This window comes from Pituophis catenifer, unplaced genomic scaffold, assembly GCF_029215685.1.
Source record: "Pituophis catenifer annectens isolate HBS135680 unplaced genomic scaffold, rPitCat1.0.hap2 SCAF_6, whole genome shotgun sequence".
NCBI classification, from domain to species: Eukaryota; Metazoa; Chordata; class Lepidosauria; order Squamata; family Colubridae; genus Pituophis; species Pituophis catenifer.
Window position 1 is genome coordinate 83,531,357 of NW_027256886.1, and position 22,566 is coordinate 83,553,922.

General features: G+C 41.1%; 1 protein-coding gene across 1 annotated transcript in view; it reads left to right on the forward strand.

Annotated features, from left to right (window-relative positions):
• RASGEF1A (RasGEF domain family member 1A) overlaps positions 1-22,566 on the forward strand; it is a 59,935-nt gene that overhangs the window by 34,982 nt on the left and 2,387 nt on the right. Inside the window, exons 4-12 of the mRNA XM_070945050.1 lie at positions 2,838-2,969; positions 10,280-10,501; positions 10,965-11,039; positions 12,901-12,993; positions 14,545-14,647; positions 17,071-17,150; positions 18,828-19,019; positions 20,080-20,203; positions 21,079-21,151. Of these exons, the coding sequence (XP_070801151.1) occupies positions 2,838-2,969; positions 10,280-10,501; positions 10,965-11,039; positions 12,901-12,993; positions 14,545-14,647; positions 17,071-17,150; positions 18,828-19,019; positions 20,080-20,203; positions 21,079-21,151 (1,094 nt within the window). The remainder of the gene's footprint in view (positions 1-2,837; positions 2,970-10,279; positions 10,502-10,964; positions 11,040-12,900; positions 12,994-14,544; positions 14,648-17,070; positions 17,151-18,827; positions 19,020-20,079; positions 20,204-21,078; positions 21,152-22,566) is intronic.

Sequence of the window (22,566 nt, forward strand, 5' to 3'; positions counted from 1 at the left end):
AGAGGAAATTCAAAATAAAATACATCTTCCTTTTTCTCCTAAAGGGAATTGGACTAATTTGGCATTTCTTGGACTCTCTCAATTCCCAAGCAAGGGTACACAGCACAGAAGGAATAACCCGTTTTCCTTCCTCTTTCAAAAGAGGGAGAAACAGTCATAAACTTTTCAGCTGATCTGATTAGAAGGGTGAACAAAGGAAGTCCTTGCTTCTCACCACTTCGTTCAAAGAAATCTCTCTACTCACTCCCAGAACAAGCATTTAAGCATTTCCCTTCCTTGAGAACTAGCTCTCAATTAATACCCAGCCATCCATACTAATATAAAGAAACAGGATGAGGTTTATGGCAACAATGGGCACCAGGAGCAATGAACAAAATGCCCTGTGACCAAGGGGGGACCAGAAAGTCCCCACCCTCCAGGCGACGGTTGACTGACTCAATAAGGAAGCATATTTCCAACTCTCTCCAACAATGCCCCATTGAAATCTGATCATCTTTGAATTCAAGCTAATGTCCAATAAAGCTGGAGGAACATCTCTCTATGAATTTGATAATGCTAGGAAGAGTTGCGTTTTTCTTCTTCTCAAGAAGTTCTTCCATCCCACCTTAGTCAACCATTAAGCGGTGTGCTAGGATGGTCCATTCACAGGAGTGACACTTTCCAGAAAGTCAAGGTGGAGGTCGCAACCATGCAAAGTCACACTTTTTGTTCTGTTATCTTGTGGAAATAAAGGGACCAAGCTTTGATTGTACCGCTGTGGCCATCCTGACTCATTTTTTACCCTTCCCACCATGGATGCCCCTATGCTGGGGGCCCTTCCTGACAGTTAGAACAATTAATCAGTGGAACAACTTGCCTCCAGAAGTTGTGGGTGCTCTTAAAAACACTGGAAGCTTTTAAGAAGAGATTGGACAACCATTTGTCTGAAATGATATAGGGTCTCCTGCCTGAGCAGGGGGCTGGACTAGAAGACCTCCAAGGTCCCTTCCAACGCTGTTACCCGTATTCCTATTCCTATTCCTATTCCTATTCCTATTCCTATTCCTCTCTGCTCTGCTCTGCTCTGCTCTGCTCTGCTCTGCTCTGCTCTGCTCTGCTCTGCTCTGCTCTGCTCTACTATACACTCTACTCTACACTGTTCTGAATTCTATTCTATTCTATTCTATTCTATTCTATTCTATTCTATTCTATTCTCTAATGAAATTAAGACAAAAATAATTTTGATATGATCTCATTGACGTATCTACTTAATTCATTATTAATTTGTATGATTGATCTCAAGTCATGCATTTAATATTTTTCATGCTCTTCTCCATATTAAAAACCCGAATCCCACTGCAAATTCTGAAGATGTTCAAGGAACACAGCCCACTTTCTCCAGGGATGATGTGACCAGTGCTTTTTGTTCTCTTGTATAAAAATTGCACAGATATACCCCCATTTGGAAATGCTGAAAACTCTCACCCACTTCAAAACGCAGGCACCAGCCTGCTATTTATACTGGTTTTAGAGGAGTTGAAAAGCTTCAAGCTAAGTGAGCCTGAAAGATCCTTTATCCTAGGAGTATAAAATAGCACTTAGATTTGCTAGTGTTTTTCACCGGGAGCCTTTCAAATCCTTCCTTGCCATGTCCAATTCATTTCATGTTTCTTTGAGCTGCAGCGTCTTCTTTCAACTCATGGTGTTGGCAGTGTGCTGGGATAAGCATTTATCCATACCTATAATCTTTCTCTTTATAAACAAATTTCAAAACCAAGCCGATTTAGAGAACCAGCGTAGGTCTAACATAATGCAGTATACAGAATGTTATTTCAGAATGTTCTATAACCAAATGGGAAGGGACCTTGGAGGTCTTCGAGTCTAACATACTGATTCAAGCAGGAGAACTGGACAAATGGCTGTCCAATCTCTTCTTAAAAGCCTCAACAACTGGAGAACCCACAACTTCTGGAAGCAAAGAGTAAACACAAATACAAATTTATCTTTTCCTTTGTTTTAATTCTCCCTTTTTCTAATTGAGGGTTCAAAATTGGGTGTCAGGAATCAAATGAGTTTGTTCAAATGAGTGCAGCTAGTCCATGCTAACTCTCTATAGTCTCTTTGACTAAGAGTCAAAGCAAATTGGCAGTAGATAAGAGTCAACAGTAAAAATCACATTCTTTTTTTAAATTTTATTTTAAAGATGGTATTGTACCTGTTCATGTTTTAATCTTGCAAACCTGTAGAGTAAATTATTTTTGTTTGTTTGTTTGTTTTTGTTTTGGTGGGGGGGAGGCTTCTCCTGTGTTTTGTCTTTTCATGTAGAGCAGATATTTGAAAGGGCAAACAGTGAATAACATTTGCAGACATGCAACGCGTTTTAAAATCTTTCGGAGAACTGCCAAGGCTGGTAAAAGACAGTTCTCGTTTGCCCTTTTATGGGGTGGTATTTCTTTCTTTCTTTCTTTTTTTTTTTGGGTGGGGGGGCGGGGGGGAGGTCGGGTTTCTTTTTTGTTTTGTTTTGTTTTGTTTTGTTTTCCCAGTTTGTATGATTTCTCCTTTCAAATATGTGATTGTATTAGCTCTTTCCATATGAAAGAATTATCCTTATTTAAATTAAAAAAAAAATAAAGAAATAAAAGAGTCAACAGAATTCAAGGAGGGATGGACTGAAATCTCTTGTGGGCATGAAAGGATTCGAGGCTGATGATGCATTTGACCCTTTCCTCACTCTCACACCCTCACACCTCCTCTCCTACATTTGGCACTGAACAGCATCACAAGGTTGTCCAAAATTCAGAGTTAGGAAGATTTTTGGTACCCTGATTAACAAACCCCCTGTTCTCATTTAGGGGAAGCTCAAGGCCTTTGCAGCGAAGATAATCCAGCTTCTGAAAGAATGGACTGAAACATTTCCATATGACTTCCAGGATGAGAAATCCATGAAGGAGCTAAAGGAAATTGCTCACCGGATCACCCAGTGTGATGAGGTAAGGAAGAAAAAAGAATGAGTGGTGGGAAAGAAAAAAAAAAAAAAGCTCACTGTTACCAACCCACGTATTAACTTGTCAAAGGGAAAAATGTTTATTGGTAGCAGTAGATTTATGTCTTAGGCAGCACTGAGACAGACAGACTGTTGACTGTAATTTGCCCTACGCAGTTGGGACATGGAGCACTTTGGATCAGAAGGATCTTTCGGTGCACATCCATGTTTTCCAAAATATTTTTCTCTTTCAAAGCCCAGCAAAGATACAGCCAAACTAGAAGGAAACATTTAACATTTAGAGCTGTGGTGGCACGGTTATTAGAAATGCAGTAGTGCAGGCTAACTCTGCCCACAGCTTGGAGTTTGATCTTGACCGGTTCAAGGTTGACTCAGCCTTCCATCCTTCTGAAGTCAATAAAATGAGGACCCAGATTTTTGGGGGCAAGAGGTTGACTCTGTAAACCATTTAGAGAGGCTGTAAAAGCACTGTGAAGTCTAAGTGCTATTGCTTCCTTCCTTCCTTCCTTCCTTCCTTCCTTCCTTCCTTCCTTCCTTCCCTCCCTCCCTACCTCCCTCTCTCCCTCCCTCCCTCCCTCCTGGCAGTTAGAATGCAGTACCCAGATTGTTGGGGGCGAAAGGCTGACTCTGTAAACCACTTAGAGAGGGCTGTGAAGCACTGTGAAAGCTGTATATAAATCTAAGTGCGATTGCTATTGCTTTTTAAACCGCTCTGTCTTTTCAAGAATGCTTTATTGCAGAGCTAAACGGTGGTTTGTTTTTTTTAAAAAAAAAACCCCAACGCATTGAATCAGCTGCCAGAATAGTATCATGTGTTGCTCTTGATAGCCACAATTATTTATTGGTTGTGGGAATGCAGCCCGGGCTTGTGATTTGATTGCTGCCTTTTCTTCCATTCTTTTCTGGAAAGCAAACAAGCCTCCTCCTTTTGCTACCTAACATTGCTGCTGTGGTGTTTGCTCACTTCCAAGACAGGAGCTTGAATCGATCGTTCTAAACAGACTAAGGATTTATAGATCCCTAAACTTCCCTTCCTAGAGACATTAGGCAAAGAAGCAGCCAGAAATGGGATAAACACAACAGATGGAATTCAAACTCCTATTAGGAAGACATTAGTGTAAGATTTTGCCAGCGGTGTTTCTCTGCACACTTATTTTGGAGAAGGGGTTCAGATCAGGGGTGGGTTTCAAAAATTTTAGCAATGGGTTCTCAGCCCAGTTGCTGGGTGGGCATGGCCATGGTGGGCGTGGCCTAGTCGGCCTCCTGCACCACGGCTGGGGGGGGCTTTTTGCCCTCCCTGGGCTCTGGAGGCTTTTCTTGAGCCTCCGGGAGGGTGAAAATGGCCTCCCCAGGCTCTGGAGGCCTTCTGGAAGCTGGAAACAGGCCCGTTTCTGGCTTTCCCAAACTTCTGGCAGCTCATTTTTTACCCTCCCTGAGCCTCCGTGCACACCCTGCACTTACCTGCATCCAAAACGGATCGCGTGGGGACTCCTGGGAGGGGTGGGGTGGGTGAGGCCAGCCAGGAGTTTGATTTGGGACAGGGGTGGGTTCTACTTATCTTTACTACCGGTTTGCAATGGGAGTGTGCACGCAGAAGCTTCTGCACATGTGCAGATCATCAATTATGACGTCCAGGTGGGTGGGCGGAGTCTCCCGCCACTTTTACTACTGGTTCACAAGAACCGGACAGAACCGGGAGCAACCCACCACTGATTTGGGGGTTCTCTGAACTGTACAGAATCTTAGCTAGAGGTTCTCCCGAACCTCTGCCAACTCCCAGCCATCCATTCCTGGTTCAGATGTTAAAGGTGCTTTTTCAAGAGGCAACTGGACTTCCTTTGTTTTTCCTTGAAGATGTTTCGCTTCTCATCCAAAAAGCTTCTTCAGTTCTGAGTTAGCACTGTTCTAACTCAGAACTGAAGAAGCTTCTTGGACGAGAAGCGAAACGTCTTCAAGGGAAAAAAAAGGAAACCCAATTGCCTTTTAAAAAAGCACCTTTGGGACAACCACGACCTGGATGACTGAGAATCTCCACAGACAAAGGGTTCAGACGTGACAAAGCACCTCTTTGCAACTCATTAAAGCAGCCCAATTTTTTGACTGCTGCTTTGAAAAAACCTAATCTTTGTTTTGGTTCCAACCAAATCCCCTCCAGCAGGTCAGTTTGCTTGGATGAATGTTTGCACTCGCTTTCATATGAGGGCCAAGATGTTTCTACTAAATGATTTTTGAAGAACGCACCATGCGGTATTAAGTAATGCAAAATTTAAAGATAATAAGGCCTTTTAAAAAAATAAATAAATAAAAAATATGATGTTTTGAGATTGGTCATAAAGCTTTAAGAGTAATTGAGCCTGTGCTTATTTAAAAACATTAATAGCTATAAAGCAGACTGCACCTTTGATGATTAAACTTGACACTTAACTATTAAGAGTGTCGTCAGCCGGACATGTTCCAATTCGTCAGTCCAGCTGTTTACTGGAATGTCACATCTTGAGGAGGAGAAGCCACGGTGGAGGTCATATGGATAATGATTAAAAACATGCTTGCAAGCACATGCTTTCAAAACTGGTAGACTGCAAGGAAATTCTTGTTTTCTTTGGCAGTCAGGTTTAATTCGCTGCTTTTCCCAAAATAGGCGTCCCATGGGTGGGGCCACATCTGATTAAAGAAAAGGTGTCGTAAAAAGGCTCAGGAAGGTGATGATAGAAAATTGGTTTTGTGGTTTTTATTGCTTTTAATGGTGTAAGTCATCCAGAGTTGCTTCAAAGCAAGACGGGCGGCGAACAAAATTTAATTTAAAAAAAAAATTAAAAAAGAAAAGGAAAAAAAAAATAAGCTGGCAATAAAAAAAATAAGCAGCGTCAGAAGTGGCTGTATTGGGATGGGGCACCAATAGGAAATTCTAGGGTTTTCCTGATGGAACAATTAATCAGTGGAATGGCTTGACTCCAGAAATTGTGGGTGCTCCATCACTGGAGTGTTTCTAAGAAGAGATTGGACAACCATTTGTCTGAAATGGTATAGGGTCTCCTGATTAAGCAGAAGGTTGGACTAGAAGACCTCCAAAGTCCCTTCCAACTCTTGCTATTCTGCATTAGTCTGTAAGAAGTGTTCCTCTGCCTAATACGTTGCTTACATGTTATTTGGGTTGGTTATTCTGTTCTAATGGAATCTAATCTGAGTTTCCACTGGAAAGTCAAAAGCATCCTGAACCCAAGAAAAAAGAAAGCCACTTCTAATGTGACCAGGATTAGTGTACAAACCTGTCCCCATTTTATTTATTTTTGTTGTAATAAACTCATGGTTCCTAGTCCCGAAATTCATGAAAAAAAATATCTAAAACTGGAAATGGATGCAAGTTAGAAATATGCAATGCTTCAGATTCAAGGCAAGCCAACCAGTGGTGGGATTCATTTTTTTTTTTTTTACTGTGGGGGTGTTCTGTGGGCGTGGCTTGGGAAGGATACTGTAAAATCTCCATTCCCTCCCCACTCCAGGGGAAGGTTACTGCAAAATCCCCATTTCCTCCCAATCAGCTGGGACTCGGGAGACAGAGAATAGATGGGGGCGGGGCCAGTCAGAGGTGGTATTTACCGGTTCTCCAAACTACTCAAAATTTCATATATATATTTTTTAATTGGCCAAGTGTGATTGGACATACAAGTAATTTGTCTTGGTGCATAAGCTCTCAGTGTACATAAAAGAAAAGATACGTTCGTCAAGAATCATAAGGTACAACACTTAATGATAGTTATAGGGTAGAAATAAGCAATCAGGAAACTATCAATATAAATCGTAAGGATACAAGCAACAAAGTTACAGTCATACAGTCATAAGTGGAAGGAGATGGGTGATGAGAACGATGGAAAGATTAATAGTAGTGCAGACTTAGTAAATAGTTTGACAGTGTTGAGGGAATTATTTGTTTAGCAGAGTGATGGCGTATGGGAAAAAACTCAAAATTTCTGCTATCGAACTGGTCCGAACCTGCTGAAACCCACCTCTGAAGCCAAATTCAGCATGGCCCAAGCCACCTCTTTGCTTTCAAATCTAAATCATCACACAGCCCTCATCAGCCAATTCAGGATCATGTGGCCCCGTGGAAGAGAAACCAACTCTATAAATGTCCCAGGCTTACTTCCAAAGTTGGAGAGATAAACCATTAATCCAGGTCTCTGCAATTTTCAATTTAAAGCCACGAGTAATTAAATCCAGTGAGAATGTGCCATTGTTCAGGAACCCTGACGAATGTCAAATGGCCCACTGGAAAAAAAAATGCTAGACAAGCCAAAAACTAAATATTAGCTCTAGCTGGAATATGTACCCCCTCCCTCCCCCCAAAAAACCCCTCCACAGATGCTCAAGAAATTACAGGGACGTAGATGCCAATGCTCACTAGGTGGAGAAGCAGAAATATACAGAATTTAATCTTTCAAGGTTGAAGGATGTTCCCATCTGTGTGGCCGTGGCAAGAGGTAAATTAGGATGACAGGGGAAGGTTTAAAGGGGATATTTCCTCTTTGAGATAATAGGTTTATTTTTTTAAAATGATTGTTTGCAGGGATTGTTTTGATTTTACATCAGATGTTTTAGAAATGTTGTCTCTTTTGTTGCTTGTTCTATCAAACTGTTTTGTTTCAGCGAGATGGTCTGCTGAGCCAAAGTAGCAGATGATCGTGTCAAGCAAGGATGTCGAACCTTGGCAACTTTTAAGACTTGGGGACTTCAACTCCCAGAATTCCGCAGCCAGCAGGTGTTCTAGCTGGGGAATTCTGGGAGTTGAAGTCCACAGGTCTTAAAGGTGCAAGGTTGGAAACCCCTGGCATAAAACCATGCATGTGTCTCGCTATAAAGTGAAAACAAAGATTCCCCGCACATGCGTGCTAGTCGTTTCTGGCTCTAGGGGTGATGCTCATCTCCATTTCTAAGCGAAAGAGCCAGGACTGTCCAAAGTCATCTCCATGGTCATGTGGCCAGCATGACTCAACACTGAAGGTGGACGGAGCACTGTTACCTTCCCACCAAAGTGGTCCCTATTTTTCTACTTGCATTTTTACGTGCTTTGGAACTGCTAGGTTGGCAGAAGCTGAGACAAGTAACTGGAGCTCACTCCGTTACACGGCTCCAGGGATTCGAACCGCTGAACTGCCGACCTTCTGATCGAGAAGCTCAGCATCTTAGCCACTGAGCCACCACATCCCTTGCATCTCCCTATAGCTTCTCCCTATAGCCATTTGTTATTTCTTTTTTTTTAAAAAAAATACATTTTAAAAAAAATTTAAATGTGGTCATTGTTGTATGAGTTCTTCGTCTCTAAGTAGGCAAAAATGCAGACATGTCTGAAATTTCAGGAACAAGGAAGCACATTATTGTATCGGCTTGTTCTTTCAAGTCTCAGGTCTGAACGGAGATGCTTAACCTCAAGAGGTATTCACACCTACGCAGGCAGGATGAAGACGTTTAACCAAAGTCCATTAAGCATATTTTTGAGATCCCAATTAAGTTACGCACACACACACAAATAGCATGTTAGTATCTACATCATCAAGGCAAATGCATCCTAATATTCCAGTTACCATGATGCCGTAACTGGTTAGATCTAATTAGGGAAGCCAGAGACTGTCTCCAAGATGGCAGGCGGGAAATACCTACAGCAGGACTTAGGCTGGGCTACATATTACACCCATAATCAGTTTGACCAGTGAATTTTTTTTAAAAAAAAATGAGCACTTTTTAAAAATTATTATTTTTATTATAATTTTCCTTTTTTTATAGATAACATTTCCATTTCTGCAATGGCAGTGTACTGTCTGTATCAAATGTCTTTTAAATATACATATATATTTTTTTTTTGCCTTTGGACAGGTCCACCACATATGGCAATAGGAACCCGGTATCTGTTTACATTTCCAGCACTCTGGAGATATGTTTTGGAACATCTTTGCCATTCTTGATGGTGGCAAATGCCATCTGTAGAACATTTTGTAAAGATTGTCTTTATATGTTGTTGACGTCATTAGTTTGTAGTTTCTTTCCCAAAGTTTTTTGCCAATTGTCTAATTCTATATCTTAATCTTCCAGTTACGATGATGCCGTAACTGATTAGACCTAATTATCTGTCTCCAAGATGGCAGGTGGGAAATACCTACAGCAGAACTTAGGCTGGGCTACATATTACACCGATAACCAGTTTGACCGGTGAAAAATTTTTTTAAAAAAAATTGAGCACTTTGATTCACTTAACAACTGTGGGAAGAAAGGTCATAAAACGGAGCAAAATTCACTTAACCGAACGTCTCAGTTAGCAACAAAAAATTGGGCTCAATTGCAGTCGTTAGTCGAGGTCTACCTGTATAAAGAGAAGACTGAGGCAGCAACACCCATATACCATGCAGCCAGAAGTGGGATTCACACACTGTAGCAACCGGTTCGCCCAGCACCGGAAATGTGAGTGTGCAATTCATGCACGCGTGCCATCCACACATGCATGCAGTGTCAAAAACACAGGAATATAGGACAGGATTGCGGGTGGGCGGGGGCAGGCCCACCCGCAGGTCGCCACTACCGATTCAGGCGAACCTGTCTGAACCGGCTGAATACCACCTCTGAATGCAGCTATAAATATAATGCAGCACTAGTCCTTAGTTAGGGAAGAATATAAGCAAAAATTTTGTAGCCTTGGAATATTTCTCGGTGATGAAAACCCATAGGTGGTGGCCTTAAGCAAATTTGGCAGGAACAATTAGTTTGCTTGAGATTGAATTCTAAACCCATCAGCCTTTTCAAAATATTTATACAGAATTTACACAGGTAGTCCTCAACCAACGATGACAATCGAGCCCCCAATTTCCATTGCTAAGCCAGATGGCTGTTAAGTGAGCTTTGCCCTCATTTTACAACCTTTGTCCTCGCCGTTGTTAAGTGAATCACTCTAGTTGCTATATTCAGTGACATGGCTGTTCAGTGAATCTGGCTTTCCTTGTCCCAAAAAAGGACCCAAAAGGGGATCACGTGACCCCAGGACACTGCAACCGTCGTAAATACACACCAGTGGTCAAGCAACCAAATTTGGGTCACCTGACCATGGGGATGTTGCAAGTCTTAAGTGTGGAAAAATGATCACAAGTCTTTTTTTCCCCCAGTGCCTTTGCAACTTCAAAAGAGCAGTTGTAAGGAGAGGTCTACCCTTACAAAATAACCAAGTTGGAAGAGGCCCTTGGCGGTCTTCTACTCCAATGCCCTGCCCAGAATAATTTACCCGTTCTCAATCAACTCTTCTATTTTATGGATTAGGAAAATGGAACGGTCAAGAAGATCATCAGCCAGATGACACAAGATCTTCTGATGGCTCTTGCTGCCCGCAATCAGTACCAAGAGATCCGAGAAAAGTTTCGCCAACCGGGGACCGACAAGGGTGCCATCCTCAAAACTAAGCCACAGGCATCCCAGAAGGACGTTCTGAGTGTGTGCTGTGACCCTCTGGTCCTTGCGCAGCAGCTAACACACATCGAACTGGTGAGTGAGCCCTTCCTTGTCCTTGTTCTGACCTAAAGGTAAAGGTTCCCCTCACACATATGTGCTAGTCGTTCCCGAATCTAGCGGGTGGTGCTCAACTCCGTTGCAAAGCCAAAGAGACAGTGCTGTCCGAAGACGTCTCCCTGGTCATGGGGGCGGCATGACTCAATGCCAAAGGCACACTGAATATCGTTACCTTCCCAGCAAAGGTGGTCCCTATTTTTCTACTTGCATGTTTTTTATGCTTTCGAACTGCTAGGTTGGCAGAAGCTGGGACAAGTAACAGGAGCTCATACATGCATGCACATTCCGGTTTGGGCACTCGGTGCCAAAAAGGTTCGCCATCACTGGTAATAGGCAGTTGTCTACACTGGGATGAAAAGCACACCTCTTAATGTTAATTAATGTTACATTGGTGTCTTCTTTACACATCTGTGATCTTGATCATCTTTTTTTGTTTCAGGAAAGGGTAAGCAACATTTATCCAGAAGATCTCATGCAGATAGTCAGTCACGTGGATTCCCTGGATAACCACAAGGTGAGTTTTCAAAATTTGAATGAAGCGGACATGGGAAAGAGAAAGATTAATCAACAATCTCTAGTCATGCCGTAGTCACCTGCCGTCTTGACTATTGTAATGCACTCTTCTTGGGACTGCTCTTGAAAAGTATCAGGAAGCCTCAATTGGTTCAAAATGTAGCGGCTCATATCATTTTGGGAAGATCCAGATGTGAAGAGGTGTCACCTCTCTTGTGGGAGCCACATTGGCTGCCGATCTGCTTCCAAATATAATTCAAGGCTGCCAGTTGCCACCTTCAAAGCCCTACATGGCTTGGGACCAGATTATCTGAAGGACTGTCCTTTCCTGGTGACATCTATCCAACCCAACAGAATGGGGGGGGAGAGAGGTAATGTTGTGGGTCCCCCTCTTTTAAGAAAGTCCATCTGCTGGGTCCCAGAAGAAGAGCGTTCTCTGTGGTGGCTCCCTCCCTGTGGAGCGTCAACCCTTCAGAAATTAGACAGTCCCCACTTTGACTCTCATTGCAAGGCCCTGAAGACCTGGCATTTTCCAACGGGCTTGGAGTATCCCACAGTGGGATGGAACCCATCAAGTAGTTCATTTGATTGTTGTGGGGGTGAGGTGGGGTTATTGTTTTTTAGGGTGGATAAAAATGCATGATTTTTTTTAAAAAAAAAAAGCAAAAAAATTGATTTTTTTTATTTAAATCAGATTTTTTTTTATTTTTATTGAATTTATTTTAATAAAATGCATTTGAAGTAAAAAATCTATCTAAAGATAGTTTCCTATTTAAGATACATTAATAATTTAGTTTATTCAGCATGAAATGGAGCTTCATTATGTCGCATGAGGCTATATATTCTGCAATACTGGGACTGTCAGTGAGTCAACAGTAGGTCAGAGAAGGAGCCTCTGCGGGGCAGAGATGACAGTTCCTCTTTAAAAATTATGATTTAAATTGAATTGCTTTAAATCAAGCCTTTTTACTAGTGATTTAAATCCACCCTGTTGTTTTTATTGTTTGTATATTTCAAACAGTCACTAAATGAATTGTTGTAAGTCAAGGACTACCTATAGACAGGGTACACATTTGGACTGTGAAAATCCTATCTCTGTTTCACATGCACACTCAGAATCTCCTAAAAGCAGGTTGCTACTTGGGAGAGGTCCATTTAAAAAAAAAAATACTAAACTACTAAAAATGCTATACTAAGCTTTCAAGAAGAGACTGGACTGCCACCTGTCAGAAATAATATAAGGCAGTGATGGCTAACCTTTTTGCCATTGCGTGCCAAAAGTGGGGGGAGTGCGGAGAGTTAGCGCGCATACGTGCCCACACCCATAATTCAATGCACCTCACCCCACCCTCACACATACGTGTGTGACCCCCCCATTCTTCCCCCGCTATTGGCACGTGATGGCATGGTGGACCCGATAGGCCCGTTTTTCACCCTCCCCAGGCTCCAGAATCTTTCTAGGAGCCTGGGGAGGGCGAAAACTGCCTTCCCCAGCCCCCGAGGCCCTCCAGAGGCTGGAAACAGCCCGTTTCTTGATTTCCGGTGGGCCCGGAAGGTCCGAAAATCAGGTGGCCAGCGCGTGCATGCGTGCTGGAGCTGAGCTAGGGCAACGCTCACATGCCCACAGATACGGCTCCTCGGGCCACCTGTGGCACGTGTGCCATAGGTTCGCCATCACAGGTATAAGGTCTCCTGCTTGGGCGAGGGGTTGGACTAGATGACCTACAAGGTCCCTTTCATCTCTGTTAATCTGTTAAACATACATCTAAGCTGGGTTTACTTATGAAGAAGAGATGATGACTTTGCTGGAAGCGGTGTCCTCATTTTGACTCAGGTTTAACTGTGGATGTTTGATTTTTCAGTGCCGAAGCGATGTTACGAAGACCTACAATCTCGAAGCCTACGACAATTGGTTTAACTGCCTCAGTATGTTGGTGGCAACAGAGATTTGTAGGGTAAGTATCCACAGGAGAAAGGAATGTACTGGGGGATGGATGTACTACTAACCAGTTCAATGTCTCTGTTTTGAGGGTAGCTGATTCACATGCCAGGAGAACAACTCCTGTCAACCAATAAATCTGCTTTTCTTTATTTTGCTGTGACTTTCATCAAAGTATTTAGACCTGATTCATGCTGGAGAGTTAAGGCATTATCTGTCTGTTTTCCAAGCAACGATATTCATCGCTGTTATACAATTTTCCAAAATTGCCTGCTATTGGAGCAGTGAATCAAAATCACATGAAGCATTAGTACCGCTTTATAAAGCCTTAGTAAGGCCACACCTAGAATCCTGCATCCGCTTTGTTCCCTGCATTACAAAAAAAGATGTTGAGACTTTGGAAAAAGTGCAAAGAGTGGAAAAAGAGAAGAGCAACTAAGATGATTAAAGGCCTGTAGATATCCCTGCATCATATTGGTTAATCTGGACAGTCTCTGGTGATCAGAGACCTCCAAATGGCCAAGTAGAGCATGGTCAGATATGAAATGCATTGCGTGGCTCGCTCTCGGCTGATTGCCCATATTTTATGCAGAAAAACATCTTGATGTATTAAAGGATAATTGTCATTGTTGACCTAAGAGCATTGTTGGGAGGAAATATCTCGAAGTCCTTGTGGGATCTGTGTAATAAAATATGTAATCAGGAGATAATCCAAACCTGAATTCAACAGCCGTTGTAATTAAGTCGAATCAAATCAGCTTTTAAGCTTATTGGTCTCATTTATTTGCATATTTGAAGCGAGGAATGTTTTGTTTTAGGGTAGAATATGTTCTGCATCAAGTATGACGCTTAAAAATTATGGCTTCTCGGTGTCATAATCAAAACCCTACAGGATCAAAGCAATCTTCTCTTTTTAGAAGCGGGACAACATATTTGGCAGTTTCTATCTTTTAAGGCTAGAAAATTTAAACACTTTTCCGTATTTAGCTCACTAGAGGCATTTTTTTTCATGCATTTCTTCTCCTGATTAGAAGGAAATTATTTAAATTCTTGCTAGTTCAGAAGCACTTAAAACCCTGAATACCTAAAGCAGGGAATCACACTTAGCACCTAACAACTCAACATGAAGGATTTTGGTGTTCTCCTAAAAGACAGAGGAGAAATTCAACGTACTGCCTAACCCTGAAGACTTCCATGAAAAATGGAATTCATCCTGTCGATTTTCCAACAACAAATGTGTTGGCTCTGCTATTAGTTTAATATTCCTGTGGTATTAGTATGGTTCTTCGGTGGTGTGGTGGCCTAGAGGTGGAGCTCTTGCCTTACAATCAGGAGGCTGTGAGTTCGATCCTAGGTAGAGGCAATTATTTCTCTTTCTGGGCACAATGAGAATATATCTGCTGGGGGGAAAAAATTCCACATTGGTGACAGGAAGGGCATCCGGCCAGTAAAAACTCAACTCCATTCAGTTGCCTAGACTCTGCCCCGCAAGGGATTATGGGGTCATTAAAAGGAGACGATTAGTACGCTTCCCCTCTTCTCACTGAATATCCTTTTAATGTTGCAGGTGGTGAAGAAAAAGCAGCGAACAAGAATCGTGGAATTTTTCATTGATGTGGCAAGAGAATGCTTCAACATTGGGAATTTCAACTCCATGATGGCCATTATTTGTGAGTAAGGTCTCTGTGGGCATGACAGCATCAGTAAAAAATAAGACTTGAGTAGATAAAAACTTAGCCTGAGAATGCAAGTCAGCTATTTAGCACATCGGTGTCATCTCCTACTAATATTAACTGCTCTGCAGTTAGTTAGAGTGCAGAGAAGAGCAACCAAGATGATTAGGGGACTGGAGGCTAAAATATATGATGAACGTTGCAGGAACTGGGCATGGCTAGTCTAGTGAAGAGAAGGACCAGAGGAGACAGGATAGCAGTGTTCCAATATTTGAGGAGCTGGAACAGAGAGGAGGGAGTCAAGCTATTTTCCAAAGCTCCCAAAGGCCAGACAAGGAATAATGGATGGAAACTGAACAAGGAGAGATTCAACCTTCTGAAGAAGTGGGGAAATGCAGCTAACAGTTTTGCCAGCATCAGAAAGCTACCAGGAATTAATTACTCCTTTTAGTAAGAGGGGAGAAGGGGGAAACAACTGGAAAAGCAATTGTCGGTCAAAGCTGGAGATTACACCTTCTGTTTAAAGATTTTTAAATCTTAAAAGAAATATCTGTGTGATATATTAAATCAGGCAGCATGACACAGCTGATATTATCAACTTCCTATTTAGGGTTGTGTGTGCCAAGTTAGTTCTTTTTTTACAGATTATCTGTATGCAAATATTTTCCCAATAACTCTTTTTTTTTTTTTAATTTGATTTATATGCTGCCCTTCTCCGGAGACTCAGGGCGGCTTACAATGTGCTAAGCAATTTGGGTTGAGAGTTCCCAGTAACTGATTTGGGAGCAAAACAGAAAGTTCTTTATCTCAGCTGTACTTTCCTTTTAGAGCAAACCCCCTGTCAGGTCCTAGATATTTCTACAGGGACGCTGGCATTTTGGTGGGAGGAAGAAGGGGAGGAATGGAGTGATCTGTACATGAGGTTTCTGTTTCCTGCATTACTATGCTAAGCTCTGTATGAAGTTTCTGTTTCTGTTTCCCTGCAATGATGTAGTGTGGGAGGGTTTTGGTTAGCATTGCTTTAAATAGCTAGTTTTAAGTGAGAAGCTTCAGTTCTTGCCTAGATCTCTTGTTATCACAAACCTTTTAATAAAAGCTCCAGTGATGGGATTCAGCCAGTTCGGAACAGTTCAGACCAGTTTGGGTGAACCGGTAGTTGCAACCTGCAGGTGGCCCACTCACCTGCCCCAGCGCTATGCCGTCCTATTTAGCCATGTTTTCTAAGCCGTGTGCATGCGTGCAAGCTCCGTGTGTGAGCAAACCACATGTGTGGAAGGTGCAAGAGAGAGTGAAGCAAGTGTGTGTGCATGCTCACATTTTCGGTGCTGGGCAAACCAGTTCTTAAATTATGTGAATCCCACCTCTGAAAAGCTCCTTTTGGAACCACTGCAGTTTCAAGAGTCCTGCTTTCTTGGGAAGATTGGAGAGGCAAGACCTTACACCCCCCCCCCTTATTTCTTGCATGCTGTGCCCTGCTCAACTATTAACATTCGTCCAAAACTTGGTCCCTGTTGTTGTAAAAGCTGCGGTTTGGAGGGCAGGATTTGCTCAATGCAGGGATTCAGAGACAAAGTTATCATCACTGTAAAACAGATGATGATGCGCACAAGAAAGCAAGCAAGCCAGGAAGACCACTGTTAGGTGGAAAAGCAGTAGATTTATCAAAAACGTATAGGACATTAGCTTGAAAGAATACGATTCAATTTGCTGGAAGGTGTGGCATGCCAATACTTAACACCTCAAGGTAGATTGGAGGAATATAGAATGAAGAAGCCAGGGGAGAGGGGGTTGAGAACATTTTGACCCTTTGGCTTCTGAATGGTTTAATGTGCTTAGGACAATCCACATGTCTGCAGAAGATTCCCTTTGACACGAGTCAAGAGAGTCCTGAGTGAAGTTTTATGAAAGACCATTGTTGCTAGAGAAGCATTTGAAATGCATGCTGAAATATTGCAAATTATTTGCATTTAAAAATCCTTTTCTTTCTTTTTTCTTTGTTTCTTCTTCTCTCTTTTCCTTTCCCCTTCTCTCTGCCTTTCTTCCTTTCTCTCTCTTTTCCTTCCTTCTTTCTTTCTTTCTTTCTCTCTCTTCCTCCCTCCCCTCCCCTCCCCTTCTCTTTCTTTCTTTTCTTTTCACTTTTTCTTTCTCTTTTTTTCTCTCTCTCTTCCTCCCTCCCCTCTCCTTCTCTTTCTTTCTTTCTTTCTTTCTTTCTTTCTTTCTCTCTCTCTCTTCCTCCCTCCCCTCCCCTTCTCTTTATTTCTTTTCTTTTCACTTTCTTTCTTTCTCTTTTTTTCTCTCTCTCTCTCTTCCTCCCTCCCCTCCCCTCCCCTTTTCTTTCTTTCTTTCTTTCTTTCTTTCTTTCCTTCCTTCCTTCCTTCCTTCCTTCCTTCCTTCCTTCCTTCCTTTCTTTCTTTCTGCAGCTGGCATGAACTTGAGTCCTGTTGCCCGGCTAAAGAAAACATGGTCCAAAGTGAAAACAGCCAAATTTGATGTTTTAGAGGTAAATATGTCATACCTTGCTGCATTGGGTCAAGGTTTTTCACTCAATGGATTCTTTTCATTTTCATTTTCATTTTTAAAAGCAATGACAAGCCAGAATATAGCAGCACAAGAGGTGGGCTTAACCAGAGTTCCCTGCTCAGAGTTAGGGAGAAGAACAACACAGCAGGCATATATATAAAGAATATATATAATATATAAAGAATTTCCTCAGTTGTCAGCAGGCACTCAAGCAGGTGTGCCTTGATTGGCTAAAAGTCTGTCTTTCTCAGTGCTTTTTTTTTTTTTTTACATATTTTCATCAGTTTAAGAGGGAAACCTTCCATATCATGCTGGACGGATCCTCTTCCACCTGTAACAATTTTCACACTGTGGCTGCAGCTGATAGTATTTGAAAGACAAGGGTGATGGCCACTCATAATCCACCTATTGTCAGGGTTCCAAGTAACACTCCCCCCACCCCCAACCAAAGAAGACTCCGAGGCAGGCAGTTCCTCAAAGTTCCATTTTATTAGAGGTGTCATATTGGCACATTTCTCATGAAAACCTGCCATCTGGTGGAGAATTATATTCAAGATTTAACAAAAAGCAAGCCATCTCAAACAAAACTGAAAATAAAAATGATTAGGCCCCAAAGGCGCTATTATTATTTATTATTATTATTATTATTACTATTATTATTATTACTATTATTATCATCACAATCAACAACATCAATATCAACATTAACATTAACATTATTTAAATTTTATTTTATAACATAAGAATTCCATTTTTATTTAAACTGTGTTGTCTGGGTACAAATAATTTTAGGAAATAATACTCTGTTTACAATAATATTCCCTTTACTGTTTACAATAATATCCATTACATTGGTATAATAATAATAATAATAATAATAATAATAATAATAATAATAATAATAATAATAATAATAATAATAATAATAATATCATCCAAGAATTTTAGAAAACACATTAAGAAATTGCAGCTTCCTGCAATAACATCAGTGGAATTGCAAAAAACTGCGCTACTCAGAACATTATATATTTTAAGAAGATACTTGGTTGATATCTAGAATGCTGGCAGGAACCCATATCCACCATTAACACCAGTCAATCATATTTGATACATTTTTAAATGTTCAGTTGACTGAGTTTCATGTTTAATGAATAAAGGTTAATAATAATAATAATAATAATAATAATAATAATAATAATAATAATAATAATACCCTGTTTACCCAAAAATAAGACATCCCCTGATAATAAGCCCAATCGGGCTTTTGAGCGAATGCGCTAAAATAAGCCTCGCCCCAAAAATAAGCCCTCCCCGAAAATATTTAAACACAGAGCTGGAAATCAGGTAAGACGGCAGGAGAAGCCCAATCTTGTTCCACATGCCCCAAAATAATAAGACCTCCCCGAAAATAAGGCCAAGCATTTATTTCAGGGTTCAAAAAAATATAAGGCAGGGTCTTATTTTCGGGGAAACACGGTATCATCTTTCAACCTCCAAACTAACTCTTACTTTATATAAAGGTGTGTATTCTTATTTCTACCTCTATTCTAGTTTTTAATCAGGCCATCATTATATTAACAAAAAGAAAAAAGAAAAGAAAAGAAAGTAACGATAATTCCTGATTAACCCCCTGCTTCTTCTTGTTCTTTGGAAATAGCATCACATGGATCCCTCAAGCAACTTTTGTAACTATCGGACGGCTCTCCAAGGGGCGGCACAGAGATCTCAGACAGCACATAGCAGCCGGGAGAAAATTGTCATCCCCGTTTTCAATCTTTTCATTAAAGATATCTACTTCCTGCATAAGATACACACCAACCACTTGCCGAATGGACAAATCAACTTCAAGGTAAGCAGCCATTTTGCGATGTACAATAAATGCACACAGCATGCAATAAATGGGTGAAGATGGCAACCGAAATGAAAAAAAAAAAGTGCTCCCTTTTTTTAAAAAAGAGGCCATTTTGCTACTTTTATGCTCGTTTTTGTTTTTGTTTTCATTACTATCCTCTGGAATAAGTTTGCCTCAGTGAAGCCTCAAGGGTGATTGCAGAATTTAGAAACTATGTTTCAATGCACACATATCACAATTAAAAAATAAACGTCTTTGCTCCACTTAGTTACCCTGAACGGAACACATATTTCAGATTTATTGTTGCAGAAAAAGAACTGGTTGTAAACTGGTAGATACTCCATTTGGTAAAAATCCAGAATAGGATAGGGATAGGGATAGGGATAGGGATAGGGATAGGGATAGGGATAGGGATAGGGATAGGGATAGGGATAGGGATAGGGATAGGGATAGGGATAGGGAAGAATAGAATAGAATAGAATAGAATAGAATAGAATAGAATAGAATAGAATAGAATAGAATAGAATAGAATAGAATAGAATAGAATGTAGAAAGTAGAATAGAATAGAATAGAATAGAATAGAATAGAATAGAATAGAATAGAATAGAATAGAATAGAACAGAACAGAACAGAACAGAACAGAACAGAACAGAACAGAACAGAATAGAATAGACTATTGTCACTTTGAATGACACTTTGCTCATTTTAGCATGCTACATGCAGGAGAAAGTCTTGATTTCATGGGAGAAAAACAGATTGCAGTGGAACAGAAGCTAAAGTGATCCTAACAGGAATGTGACTTCTGAACCAATAAGCAAGGAAGGTGTAGGGATGCCCTGAGGAGTGTTTGTCCTCCTCCCCTTGACCAAAGCAAGGCCGGATAAGATGCAACGGGTGGAAACTAACCAAAGAGAAATAAGGAGAAATTTCCTGACAGGGATGACAAGCAGCCATTTCTTAGGCGTGTTTTTAATGTGGAGGGAGGGATTCTTTTGATTCCATGATGTTAACAATACAAATTTCCATCTGTTTTTGGTCGGTGTGGATCTCCTGCAGAAATTCTGGGAAATTTCAAGGCAAATCCACGACTTTGTCACATGGAAACAGGTGGAATGTCCTTTCGAAAAGGACCGGAAGATTCAGAGCTACCTGCTCACTGCACCTATTTACAGTGAAGAAGGTGAGACTATGGGGCGGGGGAAGGGGTGGTGGTGATTATTCTTAAAAAAAAAAAAAGAATAGTTCCCCACAACTGCCTTTTAAGCTCTCACACTTACACTTTCTGCAAGTACAGAAGAGCTGTAGAATTGAGCAGGAAAGGCCAATCCCTTTCTGGACCAATTTAAGCCTAAATCACAAAAATGCATTGATGTTTTCTATAGAATCATTTTTTTCTGCTGTTGGAGTTTCAGTTGGAAGAATGTATGCGATGGGTCTGTTAACCATAATGCCATTCTAGAAAAGTAGGATTGAGGTCAATGAGGAACAGAACAGAGTTAACCACATTTGATAGAATATGTGTCTCTATCTCTCTATCTCTCTGTTTTCTCTCTGTCTCTGTCTCTCTCTCTCTCTACCTACCTACTTACCTACCTATCAACTATCTATCCATCTATCTATCATCCATCTACCTACCTACCTATTATCTATCTATCTATCTATCTATCTATCTATCTATCTATCTATCTATCTATCTATCATCCATCCATCCATCCATCCATCCATCCATCTACTTATCATCCATCCATATCTATCTATCTATCTATCTATCTATCTATCTATCTATCTATCTATCTATCTATCTATCTATCTCTATCTCTACATACCTATCTCTCTACCTACCTACCTACCTAATCTATTTTTATCCCCCCTCTATCATCTCTATCTTTCTGTATCTATATATCAATCTATATCTTTCTATCTATCGATCGATCAATCCACCAACCTACCTACCTACCTACCGAGTCAGCCCCAAATGGCATATTTCTGACATTATTATCATCACAAACTGATCAACCGTCCTGTCACTTATCTGTCTTTCTCTTCCTCCTCCAGCTTTGTTTATTGCCTCATTTGAAAGCGAAGGTCCAGAAAACCACATGGAGAAAGACAGCTGGAAGACTCTCAGGTAATCACGGTTATTGATAAATGTGGAAGCAACGATGTTGCTGGAATGAAGCCAAAAAGGCTACTTAGCCATTATGCAAAGTAGAGCTTCTCATACTCAGGAAAACAAAAACACAACTGCACAAGTAATTGTCCTATTGGCCACAAAGGAAAGGAGAACATTCAAAGAAAGACTTGCCTCCCTAGTTCTTCTAGTGACCAAGCCACCAACCATCTTGGGCCAACTCAAAGCCACAAAACCTTCCTCGCCATTCTGAATATGGAGCAAAGAAATAAACTATGCTTCTTTACTGAGAAGGGGGAGGAGACTATTTAAATCAGGAGGTCCTCCGGAACGCGGACAGAGATTGAGATGATGGCCACCAAGATGGGATCAAAGTTGTGGGGGCAATAAGCTGACTTTGTATAAATATACAAAAGGATGAAGGCTATTGCTGAGCACATTGTAAGCCGCCCTGAGTCTTCGGAGAAGGGCGGCATATAAATCAAATTAAAAAAAAAAATAGCCCTGCCCCCTTCTTTACATGGGTCAGAATGCAACTTTCAGTCCTAAAAGTTGTGGTCACATCCTGACCTTTCATCCTGCTGCAGACCCCAATTTTAATGTTTGAATGGTTAAGGTCAAAAACTCCTTGCATGGTAGACCATAGACCAAGCTAAGCTTTTTCTCCCCAATCTTTTCTCATTTTAAGGTTTCCAGGAAGTATTTATTTATTTGTTTGTTTTCTGTAAGCCGCCCATCTCACAACAAACAACTGTGGGCAGCTCATAATTCAAAACATACGTTATCATTTAAAATAATAATAAAAAAACATTTTAAAAGAGTAAGAACAATAACAACAGTAAAAAGCATGGAGACAGTCAAAAGTATTAAAACATCTGATCTGAAGTACTTAAAGGTAAAAAAGTTCCCCTTGCACATATCTGCTAGTCGTTCCCAACTCTAGGGGGCGGTGCTCATCTCTGTTTCAAAGCCGAAGAGCCAGCGCTATCCGAAGATGTCTCCGTGGTCATGTGGCCGGCATGACTAAATGCCAAAGGTGCACGGAATGCTGTTACCTTCCCACCAAAGGTGGTCCCTATTTTTCTACTTGCATTTTTTACCTGCTTTCGAACTGCTAGGTTGGCAGAAGCTGGGACAAGTTAACGGGAGCTCACCCTGTTATGCGGCGCTGAACTGCCAACCTTCTGATCGACAAGCTCAGCATCTTAGCCACTGAGCCACCACATCCCTCTGTTAATTTGTGCGTGGGTGTTTTAACTTGGGGAACACCTAGAAGAATTATCTTCATTTTACCATCTCAGGATTTTAGCACAGTAACCTCATTTTCATCTTTTCCCAACAGAGGAGTAATCCAATGGGAGAGTTCTGAATTATTCAGGGATTAGAGGTCTGCTTTCTACTAACTGGATTTA